General features: G+C 43.9%; 1 protein-coding gene across 1 annotated transcript in view; it reads right to left on the bottom strand.

The window, feature by feature from the left end:
• The window catches only part of LOC126232136 (uncharacterized), a 61,259-nt gene that overhangs the window by 11,657 nt on the left and 32,649 nt on the right, over positions 1–16,953 (bottom strand). The window contains exons 4-5 of the mRNA XM_049942444.1: positions 16,369–16,577; positions 6,389–6,806 (exon numbers count right to left, since the gene is read on the bottom strand). Coding sequence (XP_049798401.1) covers positions 6,389–6,806; positions 16,369–16,577 — 627 coding nt within the window. The remainder of the gene's footprint in view (positions 1–6,388; positions 6,807–16,368; positions 16,578–16,953) is intronic.

Genomic DNA, 16,953 nt, shown 5'->3' with positions numbered 1-16,953 from the left:
TCACCAAGCAGCGCTTGTACTTACCTGTTTCCAGCAACGTTTTTAGTAAACTGCACACTTTGGGATGGGAAGTTCAAAAGTAACGTTTCAAAGAGCAGCCCAGCATGCCACAACCAATGGAAGCTCTCCCTGTCACTGAGAGCACGGTAACCTGTGATTTGGTGTTGTTTTTTGGTCTTTCGGGCTGGGAAATCATCTTGATTTTAGCTTGCTTCTATTTTAGAGAGACTATTTTCAGTTTCATGGCCGCGATGAAGAAACGTCTGATGTGTTTGAGGCAGGTGTCTTGTGAAAGGAGTGATTTATTTTGTTGTCTTCCAGTGCCTCCAGTCTCTGAGCTGCTTTCTTTCCATTTCATATTCGTCAATCTTATAAAGTAGTGGATGTTAAGCGGTTGCATTCGGATTTTAGAGTATTATTTCTTCGTCGGTTTCATCGGATTTTGGATACCGTGGATGACCGTGAATGTTTTTGTAGCACTTTGAGGAACTTTCTTGAGGTCGTCAGTAATGAATGACATTCTCATCTGCTATTAAGGATGGCTGTTCGCAAATGGCCTTGGAACTATTTTCCAAAAAACTACTGCTATTGTGGGACCTAATTCTTGTGATTACCTCGCGCATGATTTGGTGGGTTTCTCTTCTTATTAGGTCATTGAAAACGTTCAAGCCAATCGTAGCATATCCATTTGGTTAGTGCCGTATGGTCTGTAGACTTTCCCTACTGTTTAATTTTGTTTCTTATCTGCGTCAGGAGTCTTTCTCTTTGTTATGTTATTTTCTTCTTAGGGTAGTTTTAGGTATAGCAGGATGTATTGCTTCCACTTGTATTTGGTGATTACAATATGTTATAAGGAGTGGTTTCAATAGTTGATTCGTTAGGTTTTGTGTTAAAACATATCAATCTGAATTTTTCGACTATCCGATTTCGTGAGTTTATGATCGTTTTAAGTTTTTTCCTAGTTTTTGTGGTTCACAGCATAATAAATGTGAGGTATTCGTTTGCTATGCAGTCGCCAAATTCAGTATAGCTTCAGAATCTGGGTAGCTATGTTGTACGTACTATATGTTCTAAGATAGAAGTGCCATAGTGATTGATAAAAGGCGGCGAGTCATTTCTGAGTCTGGCGTGATTCAAAATGGCTACAACAAGTTTAATGTTTTTCTTGTTCAATTTTTCAGAAAATATCGTAGATCTAGCACTGAGTCACGTGTTCCTTTAGCTTGGCGAAATGAGGGTATGTAATTAACGAGATCAGTTGGCAGTTCCTCGACAGAATACATCGTTATGGTGTTTTATATGAATGACTCTGAAGCATCTATCTCAGCTTCTACTACGGTCTGGTTTGCGTGACAGATACAGTTCTCTAGATTGATTTCTCTACCTGCTCATGAGGTATGTGCTGCGACTATAATACCAACTTTTTTTTCTCTTACTATGCCTTTAGGGAGTTTGTTTTTAGAGCAGAAACCCAGTGTGTTGGCAATGCAGATAGTGGCAATATCTTTCTTAGGCTTGAATGTGAAGGTTAATTCTTGTTTCCTGGTGTCTCAGGGTAGGTTGGGCATAGGCCTCCTTGTCTATCAATATGGCGATATAGACGTGGATCCGTGTTCGCCAAAGAACGTAGTAGGAGCTTTTTTGAAGCTGCTGTTATTATTTCCCTTCTTTCAAATATCATGTTGCGAAGGGCTGTAGTGAAGACTCAGAGTATGTTTTCCGTTTGATTGTTTTCGTGACATTCTTGGACGAAGACCGCGATAGTTTCATCAATGCGCTTAATGTTTTCAGTTTTGTTTGCTGAGATAGGCTGTTTTGGTCTTTCTTTGCAACTCTCATCACTATTAACGTTAACAGTGTTGCAGCTCCTGCATTTTGGTGCTTCTTGTTTCGGGTCTATTTTGCAATTAAAAATTCGATGTGCTCGACTCCGTTCTTCACATTTCAATTTATATCGCAGCTTTTCGTGTCTTATTGGAAAGTGTTGCAATATCGACGTTGCTGTTATTGAGGAGGTAGTGTTTAAATAGTCCAACCTTGTGAGGTACACAGTGCATTCTGAAATGGTGAACAAGTAGCTTGTTAGTTGGTTCTTTGTAACTATAGATTACTGGAAGGAATAGCGGGGAATTTTGATTTAGTTTCCCGGTACCTTTAGGTCCCCTTCAGTTTTTTCGTTTGTTGTATCACGGTCAAAATTGGTTATCACAAAGGCGAGCGTGAGTCTGTGTGGTTTCTCTTTTGCTTAGTGTTTGGCGTGCGGTGTGATTTCTGCTACTGTTGCTTCACATCGGTAAGTAACTCAAACTGTTCTCTCGGGTTTCGATATCTGATGGGTGTGTTCTGATGTTGGCAAATTTTTTCGGATTTTTTTGTGAACGACTTGGTGGCCCAGGCAACTGTTTTAGTGCAGGTTACAACGATTTGGCGGTTTCTTTGCCACCTTCTTAGTTTATAGTTTATTGTAGGGTTTGCTAAAGTGCCATGTGTTAGATGTGCTTTAATTCCAACTGCATCCAACCAGTTGTAAACCTTGTTCTTCGTGAGATGTATTTGGATGAGTGTAAACTTTTTGTAATTGGAGTATCGTGTTTGTGGCGGCTTTGCCTGTTTACTTCGGGTTTCTTGTCCGGGTTTACGGCGTAGCGTTGCGTTTCTGGAGATCTGGTGGAGACAGAGTTCTCTACTTCAGTCTGGTGCGCTGAAAACTGTTGTTGCATATCGGAAACAGGACGATCCATAGACCCCACGCCCTGCTTGAGAACGCTCGCAGTCAGCGTTGACTTCTGTGCCTTTAGCCTCGGCAGATGCGAGTTGGTCGTCCCTGTGGCGGTTGTGCAGACTGCTGATCCCAAGTCTGAGTCGCTCTGACAATGCTGCATTTGACGACAGTGGCGCGAGTTACGCATGATGCACTTTGCACTGGACATTGTCTGAGTAACACGTGTGCTGTCGAACAACTACGTACATGTAACAACAGTTCAAGCAGTTTCGGCTGCGAGAATGCTTGTCCCCAGATGTATCAGAGGAAAGCCCTTAATAGGTATATCGGCTGCAGAAGTTAATGCTTGATACCCCACGAGTGAAAGGGTTGTAACAGGTGATTCCCTGACCACCCATATCTGCTCGCTGGTTCGCCTTTTTGAAGACCAGAACGTGACAGCAGCGGCTGTAAGCAGCAGCAGGGAGTGGCCAGTGGTGGGGCTTGCAGTCCTCTCCTTCTCCTGATTGGCTGAAAGGCCCACGTGTAGAAGGATTTCGTGGAGAGGCTCGGAGCTCGGGGAATCGAAAGCTGGCCGTCGGCGCCCGTGTGGCCGACGTGGCGGGTCGCGGGCGCTCTGGAGCGGAGTTCTGTGTCGCGATGCAGAGAGTTCTCGAGTTTCCAAACGCGTTCTCGTTTGCGCGCATCCATTACCGCTTAAGAACTTTCCTGTCGTTATCTGCGAATGTTGAAATAGTAATTAGTGTGGGCGTTTACGGCGAATTGTAGCTCAGGGAAAACTCGGTGATGTTAGCTAAGTGGTAGTGGTCCTCCGACTCAGACTGACTTGGCTGGGGTAATTGGATAGCGATAATCTCAGTTTGTTATCCAAATCTGGGAGTAATGTTTTTCGAGTGACCGTCTTCCTGTTGAGTTTGAACTGTGTATTTCGTACAGTCAGTGGAAAGTAATTTCCTGGAGTTGGGTGTGAATGTTCCCAGTACTGCGGTCGGAACTCGGGATCTTGCCTGGGGGTAAGTAGGTAGCACGAGGGCCGTTAACTACTGGCTTTCGAGCGATGAGGTTCGATACTTTCCAGCGGGTCGAGGCTCGGCTGGCGACCACTGTGTCGGACTGGCTTTACGCGTGTCCCGGTGGTGCAGGACGCTTGTCTGGGTGGGCCGCTAAGCGCCCCCAGTGCGCCCCGTGTCGGCTCTGGCCACCACCACCTAAAGAGAAGGCCGCGGCGCGCTCTCGTGACGTCACGCAAAGCGGGCCAGGGTTGGCTTGGCGCTGCGCTGACAGAATCGAGGCGCACGGCCTGCAAATCTTCGTCAAACGGTTTTACAGAATGTGTTGAGCTGCGGGCGCCCGCCTGCAGCCTGGCGGGCTGCACCCGGCACCTGCCTCCCTCGTGGCGCTGCGGCCTCTGGTTCCACTGCGTCCAGTACGAAAATCGCGGTTAACACTGCGGGTGCCTGCTAAGTGCAAAATTCACGAAAATCACTCCACGTAGTACTATTTATCACAGGATTTTCAGTTGGGCTGGATACTAAATACACACAGACACTCCTTTACTTTGCACACTCAGGTTTTATTTGAACAAATTGGAGATCATCTATTGATTACGAATCACAATTCGGCGTACTGTGTGCTCCTAGTGAAGCTACTATGGCACATGTTTTCCAGGACTCACAGTACTGGCACAAGTTTATCCTTCCACAGTACTGTTCCTGTAAATACGCCTTTAAGTAACGTTCTTCCTTGCTCAAGAGTGGCACATGGAACATTAACTTTTAACATCTGCCATAGTACCATTACAAACCTCTAGCTTAACAAATCACCATCTTGTCTCACAAACCCAATAATGCTAATCTCATATAACTCTGCCATTCGACACTTAGCGTTCACTTCAAGCCACATTTCACACAACAAGTCATGTGTTACTTTATTACTATACCTGTTTGAGCCACTCTCTGTAATCGAACCACTAATAAGCTCAATAAACCCATTTGCACTTTCATGCACACACCACTTCAGTCATTGGCTCCTCTCTTTTGATTTTATAAGTATCTGAATGTCTCTTGTCATGGTACTTGAATTACAAATCATGTAAAAGTACATCTTTCACACACATATGGAAAATTTCCTTGTTTCAGACATAATGTTATATACTAATATCATACATTATACATAAATAAAACCGACAAACTGCAAAGACAGATCCTAGAAGAAAAACGGAGAAAAGACGTCCTACGAACATGTGTCCAGAAATGCACCATCGCCACGGTAGATGATACTGACGAACGGGAATTCCTCCGACAACGTGCTGCGTTTTCCTTGTATATAACAGGCCGTGTGATTGACGGAGCCTGTTGTATACACAAAGCATTTCCCAACAATTTTAGTAAGTAGTCTCAGTGCATTAGAATAGGCAGACAGAGGCTACCACTCACAAATAAACACACAGTTATAAATGAAGGAGACGTTAGGAAGGAGAAGTACTGGCTGTACGATATCAGATTTAATGACATTTGATATTGTCATACCAGGTAGACTCCATTTTATTGCTGGGTTTAATGCAGTGTAGTGTGGAAACAGTTATTTGCGAAAAATACTGGAGGAGGCTACAGCGAGGATTCTGAAAAGGGAGACTGTTCATTGTTTCTCCTGGCCAGATTCCTCTCGGCTGCCGAACACAGCTCTAGACCTGCAGGGATGTTGGTTGGGTTCCACCAAAGAAGTATCCTGTTCTTCAGTATGGGGAGCGTCGTACCATTGCAAACGAAACAGACGAAGAGCACTGGTCCTTGCACCATCGTAACTAGATGCATATAGTATACAAACTGCGCTATTCCCTGAGCCTGGTGGAACCCAATTCTAATAATAATTCCTATTCCACTTAATATAATGGCTTTAACTGACATAAAAAGACATTGCTTCTTTGAGGCAAATTTCTTGTCATCAACAATTTTGAGTTGCCGCATGGAGCACCGAGTACGTAGGTACATGTATCCAAGCAGTCCGAGACAAATCAAATTGAATGCCACAGACACTGAAATCCCTGCAAGGACTACTATACGACTGTAGATCAGGTAATATTTACTCGTCTTTTCCAAAGCAACGGCTGCCACACATACTATACTCCACGGTATAAGCACACACAGCACCTCACGACAGAATAACTGGCTTACTTCAGCAGGTAGTAGCTGGTCAGGAAGCCTGAGATGGCGAACACAAGCATACATGTGGTAGCAGAATGAGTTCAGCCAGATACACCTGAGAAGTGTGAGGGCGCTGTCTATCAGAACTGCTGTAGGTAAGTCAGGGACGCCTGCCATACGATACACGACCTCAGAGCACAGGATCTGGGTTATGCACGTGATCTGAAAGGACAAGAAAATCTTTCCAGGCAAGTTGCGTAACTGGGGAAGGTACATGTATACTCCGGCAGTCGAAAAACGGAAAATGATATTTATCAGTATAAATGAGATTTCTAAAGGCTTCAAGCTGTCAATTTTGAAATCCTTGTATCTCAAGGTGGCGTTGGTTAAACTGTTTTTGTAGTTCAGTGTTTCTTCTGTGAATTTTTGATACAGTAAACTGTCATCATTACGGAATACCTCAAATGGGAAAGCAGTGAGCCTCCAATTATACGAAGTCCTAATGGAGGAAAAGTCGCGACACCTTAGCAACAGAATAGCTCTAGAAACAGAGCAGATGGCGTCTGTAGCGTTCGACTGCAGACATGATTGATCGTCGGGACTCTCGAAATAGCAGCGAGCATCGTGCACGCACTGTATCATACTAAACGGGACGTCCTGACAAATGCCGTACGAGTTGACCGCCATCCAGGCCAGCAGACAGAGGTTGACGTTTACCCTCTGCGTGTAGGCCAGGTAGCTGGTGACGGGTGTGTGGGGCGACCTCTGCACCACGTCGTCCCACAGCTGCTCGCGGCACTGCTCGCGCTGCTTCACGGCTTCCAGTGGCAGGTCTTCCAGCGGACACGTGGGGTGGTCCAGGGCGTTCACCAACAGCTGCACGCAGTCAGAGCCCACGGAGAGCGTATCGTGGCTTCTGTCCTCCAGCTGCCACTCCTCGTCTGCAAGAAAACGACAGCAAGTAGGTGGTGCCCGTACACTGCAGGCAGCTGAATCCAAAGTCTTCTCTGGATGACGAGCCTGGGCGTCGTTTACCCGCATTACCCTGGTTCAGTTACCCAGAACTATGTAAGGCGGCATGTCAACACAAATTAAGATTATTAAGAAAGACAGATATCATTGTTAATATTCACGTCTATTTCATCTACAGGGTGTCCAAGAAGTCTCTGTATCGCTCTTGACATAGTAAAAATGAGGAAGTAAATAGGTTTTATTGATATTCCTGCATTGGAGATGGAAAAAACAATCTTATCAGAATTATATTTTTGTTTCAGCACTGCAGTCTTTGAGTTCCGAATCCATGGACCAACAGTTATCTTGTAAAGGAGATATTAGTGGAGGATTCGTGGGTGCATGAACATCCGCAGATAGGAAAAACTATGTAAGGCATGATGAGACCATTTGCCTCAGTCCCCCTCGTAAAGTAGCCATGCCTGATTGAGATAAATGTCCTGTATTTTCAGGCTGTCTCAAAGACAGACCACATATTGGAAGAAATAAAAAGTGAGAGGAAACGTGTCACCCACTCTTAACCAGGTGAGCAGTCTCCAATGAAAACCATTTGCAAAAGAGCGCTTCGACTTAAAGCATCTTCTTCAACAATGCACGACCACACTGAAAAAATATGAATACGAAAGGATTTAGGCCCATGTTTGTTACTGAATTATCTGACAGTGGTGTGGAGCAACGATTTGTAACCTGCCGTACTTCGTTGTGGCGACTTGTGCCATGTCTCGCTCAAGAGTGTTGTTTACTTATAAATGTGCCATATACCACTGTTTGCTCAGGAAAAATACTGTTTTCTTGTCTAAGGGAAGTATCCATTATCAGCAAGAGTTGGAAAGGAACCTACCTCACATTATGTGGCCCATTGTGTGATCAGAATACCTGTTAGGACTACATTCTTTTGAAGCTTACACGAATGGGAACTTCCATTTCTCTATACAATATAAGTTTTCAGTATCTCAGCTCCATGACAAGGCAGTCACGGATCTTGTGTGGTTGTAGAAGGAAGGAGCTTGAGTCTCGTTTTGTTGTTCAGATGTGTTGGTTTCTTAATGAACAACTTATTCTCGGATTGTATTTGGTTCTGCAGCATTTAAAGCCACATTAAAGTGGTTACCACGAAATCCCAACATTACCACCTTAACAACCTCTTGAAATCGTCATGACAAACTTTTGATCTTACCACGCAAATAACTGAATATGAAGAATAATAAAGCCTCATGTGGCTCAACGCTGAAAGATTAATGGAAAAGTGTTGAGGAAGTCTTTCTAAGCAGAATTACTAGAACGATCCGCAATAAAGCAAGGGGGACAGCGAGACACATAGATATCTGAGGAAGGTGTGATCGTCCATACACTGATCCGTTGGATACGTATTTTTTTTATATCTAACTACGTCCATATAGAATATACTCTTTTGACATAACTCCATAGGCGTCCTGTAAAAAGAAATAGGATGCAGGCTGAATTCTCGTCTTTGTGATATTTCACTTTCCTCCGAGAACTTAGTGACCCCATCACGCAGCGTAAAAAAAAGTGATGGAGCATATTTGTCACCAGTTTGTTTCGTTAGCACGAGATTGTCGAGAAAAAGCACAACAAAATACAGTGACTGACGATTTTGGAAGTACCTTTACCACAATGAACGATTTACTGTTAATACTCTGTTTGCATACATTCAAAAACACGCAGAAAAATGTAATTACTTCGTCTCACTCGTACCTTGTGTAATGATAATAACGCAGCAATAAATGCAATTGGGAAATATATGCCTCAGCTGCTGAGTGGATGAATGTGGGATTACAACTCCAGAGATTTGGGATTCAGGCATTGCTCCCGAGATTCCTTCTGTCACTTATCTCTTCTTTCACCTCTTACATTGATTTATGGAAATCGAAAATGTTGGAACTGTAGAATTGTTCGGAGACCCAATAATTAACTGTGTTCCACAATTATTAACTGGGTAAGTTAGTTCAAAAGTAGGAAGACGGCGAATGACCACAACCTGCAGTAGGACAATGGCTCACGAAGCACTGTGGTGATCAAACCAGGCTTCAGCTTGATGACGGCTTTACCTACTGCATTCTGAGAAGTCATGATGGTCGTTGTCCTAGAGCACTATTCCTGTTCAGAGTACAAATCGAAGAAGAGTGATACTGATATGCTACACATCATCCAATGTATATAGTTCATTGGCGTGTTGAGCGCAAATGTATACCCAGTAAGACGAATAAGTTCTGAAAGATTCTTATACACAGGCACAGTCTGTGAAAAGCCGAATGCACGACTTTGTCGTAAACACTCCATTTTCTTTGTTATTCATTCCACTCCCACCACATTATCGTGTGGTGCGCAAGGTTCGGACACTTTGCTGCTTTTTGGGGAGAATGAATAAAATGATAGGTTTCAAAAAAATAAAAGCCAAAGCGTCTCTACATAAACACATGTACATTGAAGTTGATGATGGTGCTATGGTGAAGATAAGGCTCGTGCTTCTGGCAAGTCACTGGCAGTCAGTTCCCAATAACTACTACGAGGGTAATACAGTATGATGCAGGTGCCGGCCAGAAAGGGTGTATGTATTCAAGGTGTTGGAGTGGGCTGGGAAGTATGATTGACAAGTTGATGTGGGTAGAGAGAGGTGTGAGGGAGGGATGACAGTGGTCAGGAGGCTGGAAGCGGGATCATCTACATATTGAAGAGGCGTAGACGCTAGGATTATAGCTGGTTGGAGGAGTAAGTGTCTACATACTATTCCGGAACAGGAAGAACCAGCCAGCTGAAGTTCCGCTCGAATAGGATACAGAAGGGTGGCAAGTGGAGGGCGCACCAGAAGCCTAGGTATCCAGAGGATAGGCGAGAAAAATTGCTTTTGTTCCCCACGCTTATGGAACGTTTACAATTTGTGACAAAGTCTGAGGAACTTCAGAAGAGAGGGCAATCAGCTGGTAGAGGTTGCGTCTGAGACTGCAAATATGATACAGAATGCAAGGTGTTCTAAGACTGTAAGGAATGGTAAATTTTTGAGAGTGCTGAGATCCAAGCTATATTGGCGAAAGTAACACTGGGGCCACTAATGCTTTTGGAAAGACGAAGGAAGAAACAAGATCAGGGGTTAACGTCCTGTTGGTGAAACAGCTATTAGAGCATAACCCAGAATTGGTAAGAACGGGGAAGCAGGACAGCTGCGTCCATCCATAGGAACCGTCGTGTCATTCACCTTAAGCTGTGTAGGGACATCGCAGAGAAACTAAATATGGTCGAAAATCAAGTTTGGAGCCAACAGCTTACCACAGCATCGTCTCGTTCAGTGGGTTTTACCCAAGTACAGAGGATGGCTGAATGATGGAATCCCCACATTGTCGAGTTTCCTGTCTTCTTAATTTGAGTTTGTTGTAAGCTGGGGATGCGTGATTATTCCAAGATATGAGAAAGTGAGAGTCCTCTGGCCATGTCAGCAGAGAGGAATGGAGCAGCAGGTCCACCGCCTTACTGCAAGCGCTTATCTTCCTCCACGTAATTGGGCACAGTCCTTGCATTGTGAGAGAACTGTGACTCGGAGTTATCTGTTGAGTGTACATGACTGTAATCGATGCGTTAAGAGCTTAACATCCACATCTGACACACATGTTGTTGTGTCATGCTTTTAATAAATTTACAAGTAGATAGATGAAACAGTCAATGATCAGAACGCCTTATTGTTTGGAAAGCAATACACTTATCTTTGGCTCCTCATGGCTGTGGCTGCGTGAACACGTGTGGTATTAATTGGGGTCCAAATACACAGGAGCTGCTGAAAACGCTGAGCGGCATTACAGTGCAAGTCTGCAGATGATGAGCACTGAACGTTTACTACAACTGTGCCAAATGTGTGTCTGTTGTTGGCCCTCGACTCTCTGTACGTGCATGCTTGGCCTAGGCTTGACTGAGTGACGTTACGCCGACACTGCACTCTGAAGGCAGAGCTTCGTCGCTTCTCTGCAGTCGTCATGGAACTGTTGATACCCTCGTAGACAGAACAGAACTCAGGCTGGACTCTGGCAGAACTCGTACCAGGCACTGGCAGAGCTGGAAATACTTGTCGTGTGTGGCGCCTCGAAGCTACAGGAGGAGTGGCTTACTGCTTCTTTCTCATAGGCGGTGGCGATGCTGCTTAGGTGTACAGCATCTCTGCGGTGGTCGATTGACGATTTGCTGCAGGCGAGTATCGTCGACACCACATGTGTCACCTTCAACAGTGTCACAGGCCTCATCAGTGTATCATGATACACTGAGGAGAGGTAATGTAATGCAGAACACTGACACGAGGTCTGGTGATGAGAAACTTTATGCTTCAATTCCCCCTCCCATTACTGGGGAAATACCAGCAATGCCAATTTCTTCCATCACCTGGATTCGAACCAGCTTACCTTTGAAGAGAGTACCACCACACAGTCATGTTTATGTGTGCCATGGTGGAAGTTAGGGAGAGAGAAATGATTGGTGGTATTTCTTGTAATAATTCCTTGGGTTTTTAACATAAGTGATTTTGATGTAGCAGAGGCTACACCAAGAGGTGAAGTTATCGAGGCAGATGGAGATATGCTGTTGAGTAAGATTTACAGTAACAAAAGAAGCATGGTGTGCTAGACAAGGAGCTATACAGTAAACATAATTCATTGGGACACCTGGCACTTGCCAGATTCCTCCCAGAGATCCGAATGTGCGACTATTGCGGAATATTTCGCCAATGGAGGAGTCATCATACCACTTTTCAATTATAGGCCACATGTCCTGTGGACAGATACCAGTGGTTCCGATTACCTTCTGCATTCTCATGCCTTTGAGCACTGCTGACTCTTCAGGGTTTTAGGAGCAGGGGAAAAAAGTGCCTTGAAGCTCTATCCGCCCATCCATCATTACTGATGATTTTTATTCTAAATTTAAGCAGTAGCGAGGTTTGATCCTGGGTCCCATGACGTTTTGATTAGTATACAAATACACTACTCTTAAATCGTAGGTGAGCTGTGGGATTTAAACTTGCATACAGTATGATATCACACAACTTGACTAGAGCTAGTAGGAAATAAGAGGTGTTTTTTTTTTTTTTTTTTTTTTGCCGGAGGTCGAAAGTAATGGAGTCATGAGCAGCCTCTCATAAGAATTTCCTGAAATTGTAAGAGGTCGTGGTCTCCTTCATTGCTTACATATTCCGCCCTCACAATCGTATTCTGCACATCAAGACGCTTCATTCGAGCCCAAACTCGATAAGTCAGTATTGTATGAATTCATGTAAACGATATGCAAATAACTAATAAATCGCAAGTGCGCACCGTGGTTGAAATACTCGAGGCTGGCGTACACACATACATTCCAGACACGACGGTCACAGGAGCTTTTAGCTCGAGAGAGGCAACTGCACCCCAGGAGGCCGGTCCCAAGCTATCTACGTCGGCCAGTGACCGCCTGTAGAGCAGACAGCGTTAGCCCGAGTGAAAGGACGACCCCGTGTTCGGCTTAAAAGCAAATTCCGCTACATTGTGTGGGAGCGGCCAGCCTACAGATTCTTTAGACATAGCACGCAGTTTCAGAGATTTTCACAGGGAGACAGCAAACGCCAAACACCGATACTACAGATTTCCGGATTGGTCACCTTAAACAAAACGTCATTCTCCCGTTTTAGAAGAGTAATGCTGATTGGCAGACGATATTTCTTACGCCTTGAGCTGAAGGAGTAATGGAAGAGATCGAAAGATATACCGCTCCACGTCTGGCGTGCAGAGGGGCCGTTCCGTTGTCGCTCTTGGAGCGAGAACACGTGACGAGAGTGTGCGCGCTCTTACATGTACTCAAAGAGCGAGGAACAAGTCTCTCCACAGTACTTCACTGGGAGAGCACCTCTGTCGAGAGCAAATCGAAGTGCAAGTGTATATTGAGTCCTTGCGATTAAGCGTTCTTCACTGTGTTGGCCGCCACACTTATTGTGCGGTGTGAACGGACTGAGTAATAGTTAAACGCCTGCGAGCGAATTTTTGAGTGGCATCGCGGTGGACTGGTTATCTGACCGGTGTACCACGCCAATAGACTAGGGGCGAATAGGAGTCCTTGACTTCATCAAGGTGTAGGGAGAGTTTGATTGGCGAAGGTCAATCCAGATAGAACGAGAGTTATCTTATTTATCGGCAGCGAGCGGCGCAGACAGCAGTCATCGCAGCTACAGCTCTTGCGACCCCCATATTTCCTCCACAACAGTACCCTTCACTGCACATCACACGTGACAGCCTCGACCGTACCTAGCAACATTCTAACCGATAATTATTCAAGTTGAGTAGGTGCGGCTCTCAGCCATTCTGCCAAGTCAATAACAATCTTAAACTTTGTATAGAAATTTCATTAGCGAATCCTATCCTTAAGAGGTAACTTCACATTCTGAAAAGAACCCGCAGATATCGTGTTCAATCATAAATAAAAGTGCTATTGTGATTTCTCAGAATTTTTGCAAAATGAATAATAATTTTCGTTACTTTCCTGTTTTTCTTACACTAACTAGCACTACTCCAGTACCCAAGTATCCCACTAGTTACGTAAGACATTTTGTGAATTTTTGTGTCATTTCCTTACAGTGGACGACTCCAGAAGGTATTTATTGCTGAAAGTTTTTCAGGCATTTCTCTTTAGAACGTTAGGAGTGTCTGTCTGACTTCTGTAGTAGTGTGGGGGTGGAAATTGCATCTTGCAGGGGCCAAAGGGTAAAGGGTACATCTCAGATTAATCTGTTGCACAGAATGACAAAATAGCACCAACCCACACGCTCACAAAATGTGTGGCTTTATAGTCTTGTGTTGTAAATGCTATATTTAATTCGTTTTGTGGCGTTATAGACAGGTATTTTAAACTGGGACCAAGAGATATGGTGGTCGTATTTGTGTGACATTGTATGTACCGAATTGTCGAGCAGTCATTAGATACAGTGAGTATATCTTTAAGATATGAAGCACTGAGTCTGGCTTGTTGAGGTTGTTTGGTAACGTGTGGTTGTTATGGATGAGAGGAGAATGAATCCTTTTTCAATAGATTGTTCAGTTAATGGAAAATGTGGCAGTGTTTTGTTCATGTGTACCACCAGTCCCAGGGTTTCTGATCTGCAGAATGAGGTGCTGGTATCAGGATGTCTCACAAGCACCCATTGGCAGTACCATCTGATTGTATGTTGTAGCAATTATCTGTGCTTTGTAGAGTGTAGAGTGACTGGGACTGTGTTACGTGACTGTAACAATTTTCATTAAAGTATAGTTGTAGCATTGAGATAACATGTGAATGATGAAGATCTCGGTGGATTTGATGGAACAGACATATGGATGGAATGCTATGCTGCTGCTTTGTCTTGATGTTTTATGTGGTGAAACAAGATTAGGTATAGGTTTTAAGCTGATGTTTTGGTGTGGCTGAAGATAAAGTTTTATTGCTTTTTGGAATAGGTGACTTGGATGTTAAAATGGAACGTGACTGTGGCTGTTATCGTCATCTGTTGGACGATATGTGGACGTTGAAAGAGAGTGAATGTTGTGGAAAACAGTGGTCCTAAATTGGATGTCTTTCATGTTAGGGACGCGACACAAAAAACTGTTGGGATGATGACGTTGAGCACGACTGACGGTGTAGAAAACTGTGGGTCTGAATTCAATGTCTTTGATGGTGAGGATGCAGTGCATGTAGTTGTTGGGATGCGGAATGTAAGTTTAGTGTAGTGAATAATGCGTTTACTTTATATTTATTAGATCATTCGAGTTGAGGCTGTGTAGATGATGCAATTGTGCTAGGATTGTACATTTGGCATAGTTAACATGGTTGGTTTTACGAAGTTCCAGTATGCTGCAGTAGTTTGTGTCAGGAACTTCTGGTAATCAGTGAACGAAAAACCGTTCCAAGGTTTTGTTCATTCGATGAGTTACCTGTATGCACTGTAAATGTTCATTGCACGTTCTTGACATCTTCGGAAATGCCATTTTCGACTATGTTATGGTGATTTGAAAATGGGTCTCGGTCCGAAACAAATCATCGAATGAATAAAAAATAAAAATTTGCAACTTGGACTGGTTTTCTGTCCTACTGATGGGTGGTCTTGTTTGTAACTGGGATAGGTCAGGTGGTTCTGCGATACTGGGTCAGATAGTCGTCACACTGGAAGTATTTGTGACATCTGTAGGCTTGGATTTGCGATTTAGGTGATGTTACACAATGGCACTTTTCCGCTGAGGCAGCACAAGCTCACTGTCCCCCCTTCCTCTCATTTAAATGGAGTTACCCCTACCGAACAAGAAGCTACCAGACAGTTACAAAGAAAGAAATGAACGATTACAGCTCGTTTCATGTCTGGTGCAACGATAGATAGATGATCGAGTAAGAGATAAAGTCCAGCAACGAGAGTAAAATAATAAATTTAAAGAATATAGTGATTCGAACAAATAGAGTTGTTTAGCAGACAGGTGCGATAGCTGAAAATACAGTGTTCCCTCAGTCCTACTACAGTTCATAGTATTGACACTTCTAAGGATAATATTAACAGTGTACCTCATACAATTAACTGTTCTGTTACAAATCGAAATATTGTTCGTCAAAGAAAATTAGTAAATACGAACAGTATCGTGCTAGGAACACACATGAGAAATGTAGAACACTACACCACTTACAGTATTGCCAGAAAATTAGCTTGTCTGTAGCCGTTATGTTGCAGAGACCATTCGCCATTTTTAAAAAGCCTTAGACTAGGTCTGAAAAAAACTACATGTACAGAATTTTAGAGTGTTTATAGAAGATAAAAAGGAACACTTTTTTATATGAGGCACGTGTCGCACACGTATGAAGGTCTTATCTGCACTGACGTTCAGAGACGGTGTTTAAAGTGGTGTGGGATGGGCCCTGTTTTAGAGGTGCTGCGGGCCTCCTACGGGAGGGAGACGAGGTGTTCAGTGTACCAGACACTGGCAGACACCCCAGGTGAGGTGGTTGCCTCTTAGGCTGAGGCTGCAAACATTATTTGTGAGACACCCACTTGTTGCGAGTGTGTTACACAATCGTTAGCACCCAGCTGGCACTTGAGTAACGTCTCCAAAACATCACACAGCCTCTGTACATAACTGGCGTCGAAACCTTCATGGGCCACGTGCAGGTGGAGGGTACACCTGTGACATTTGTGTCACATAAAATTTGTTTTTTTTTATCTTCTGTAAACAATTCAAAATTTTGTGTACGTAGTCTTTTTTTAGTCCCTGTATAATGAAGAAGTCACTAATACATCGAAATGAAGTAGTTAGCTTGTCATAGATCCAGACGGAGAGTTGCTGAGGAATCTAAAAACTGACTTCGGAAAGAGCACCAGAGATTATCTTGCGTGGCGTGCAAAATCACGCAAGATCTAAAACTACAAATTCAGAAGGGTATTTGAATCTCATTCCTCGAACAACTGAACAGTTGTCAGCGCATAACCGTGAAGTGGCCGGGTCCCAGTATTAAACTTACCTACAATCTTGAAGTCATCTTTGTAGAATGTATCGATGTATTCAGGTGCAGTGGACCAGTAGACACGATGGATGGCGTACAGATCGCCAGCGAGACTGAACATTTGCGACGCCTCTGGCTGCCGCTCCTTGCACAGCGCACTGAAGTCGTCGTCAAAGGAGAGGTTCCACGGCTGATAGCGCAGCAGGCGTTGACTCAACAGCGGCCGCCTGTAGCACACAAGGTGCCAGGTTAAAAGTTGAAAACCTAGCATGTATAGTTTATGCAAGAACGTACAAGTATTCAGAACGGATTTCCACTCAGCAGTGGATTAGAAACTTCCTGGCAGATCAGTACTGTGTTCGAGACTGGGACACAAACCTGGAACTTTTTCATTCTTTAAAGGATGCATAGAAACACAGCAAACAATCGCAAACCCATTGGTCTTTTTAGCATTTTAGCGCATCGAGGTTTCAACTTTAGATTTCAGAATACTTGAGTGATATACCGATTGTAACTATTTCTTGCAGATCATCCACTCCGTTCTGTGCTGCTATATCGTTTTAACTGGTTTCAGACACATCAAACAGCAGAACTGCAGCGCTT

This window comes from Schistocerca nitens, unplaced genomic scaffold, assembly GCF_023898315.1.
Source record: "Schistocerca nitens isolate TAMUIC-IGC-003100 unplaced genomic scaffold, iqSchNite1.1 HiC_scaffold_450, whole genome shotgun sequence".
Lineage (NCBI taxonomy): Eukaryota > Metazoa > Arthropoda > Insecta > Orthoptera > Acrididae > Schistocerca > Schistocerca nitens.
The sequence above is the reverse complement of the archived record's forward strand: the minus strand, read 5'-3'. Positions and strand labels throughout refer to the sequence as shown.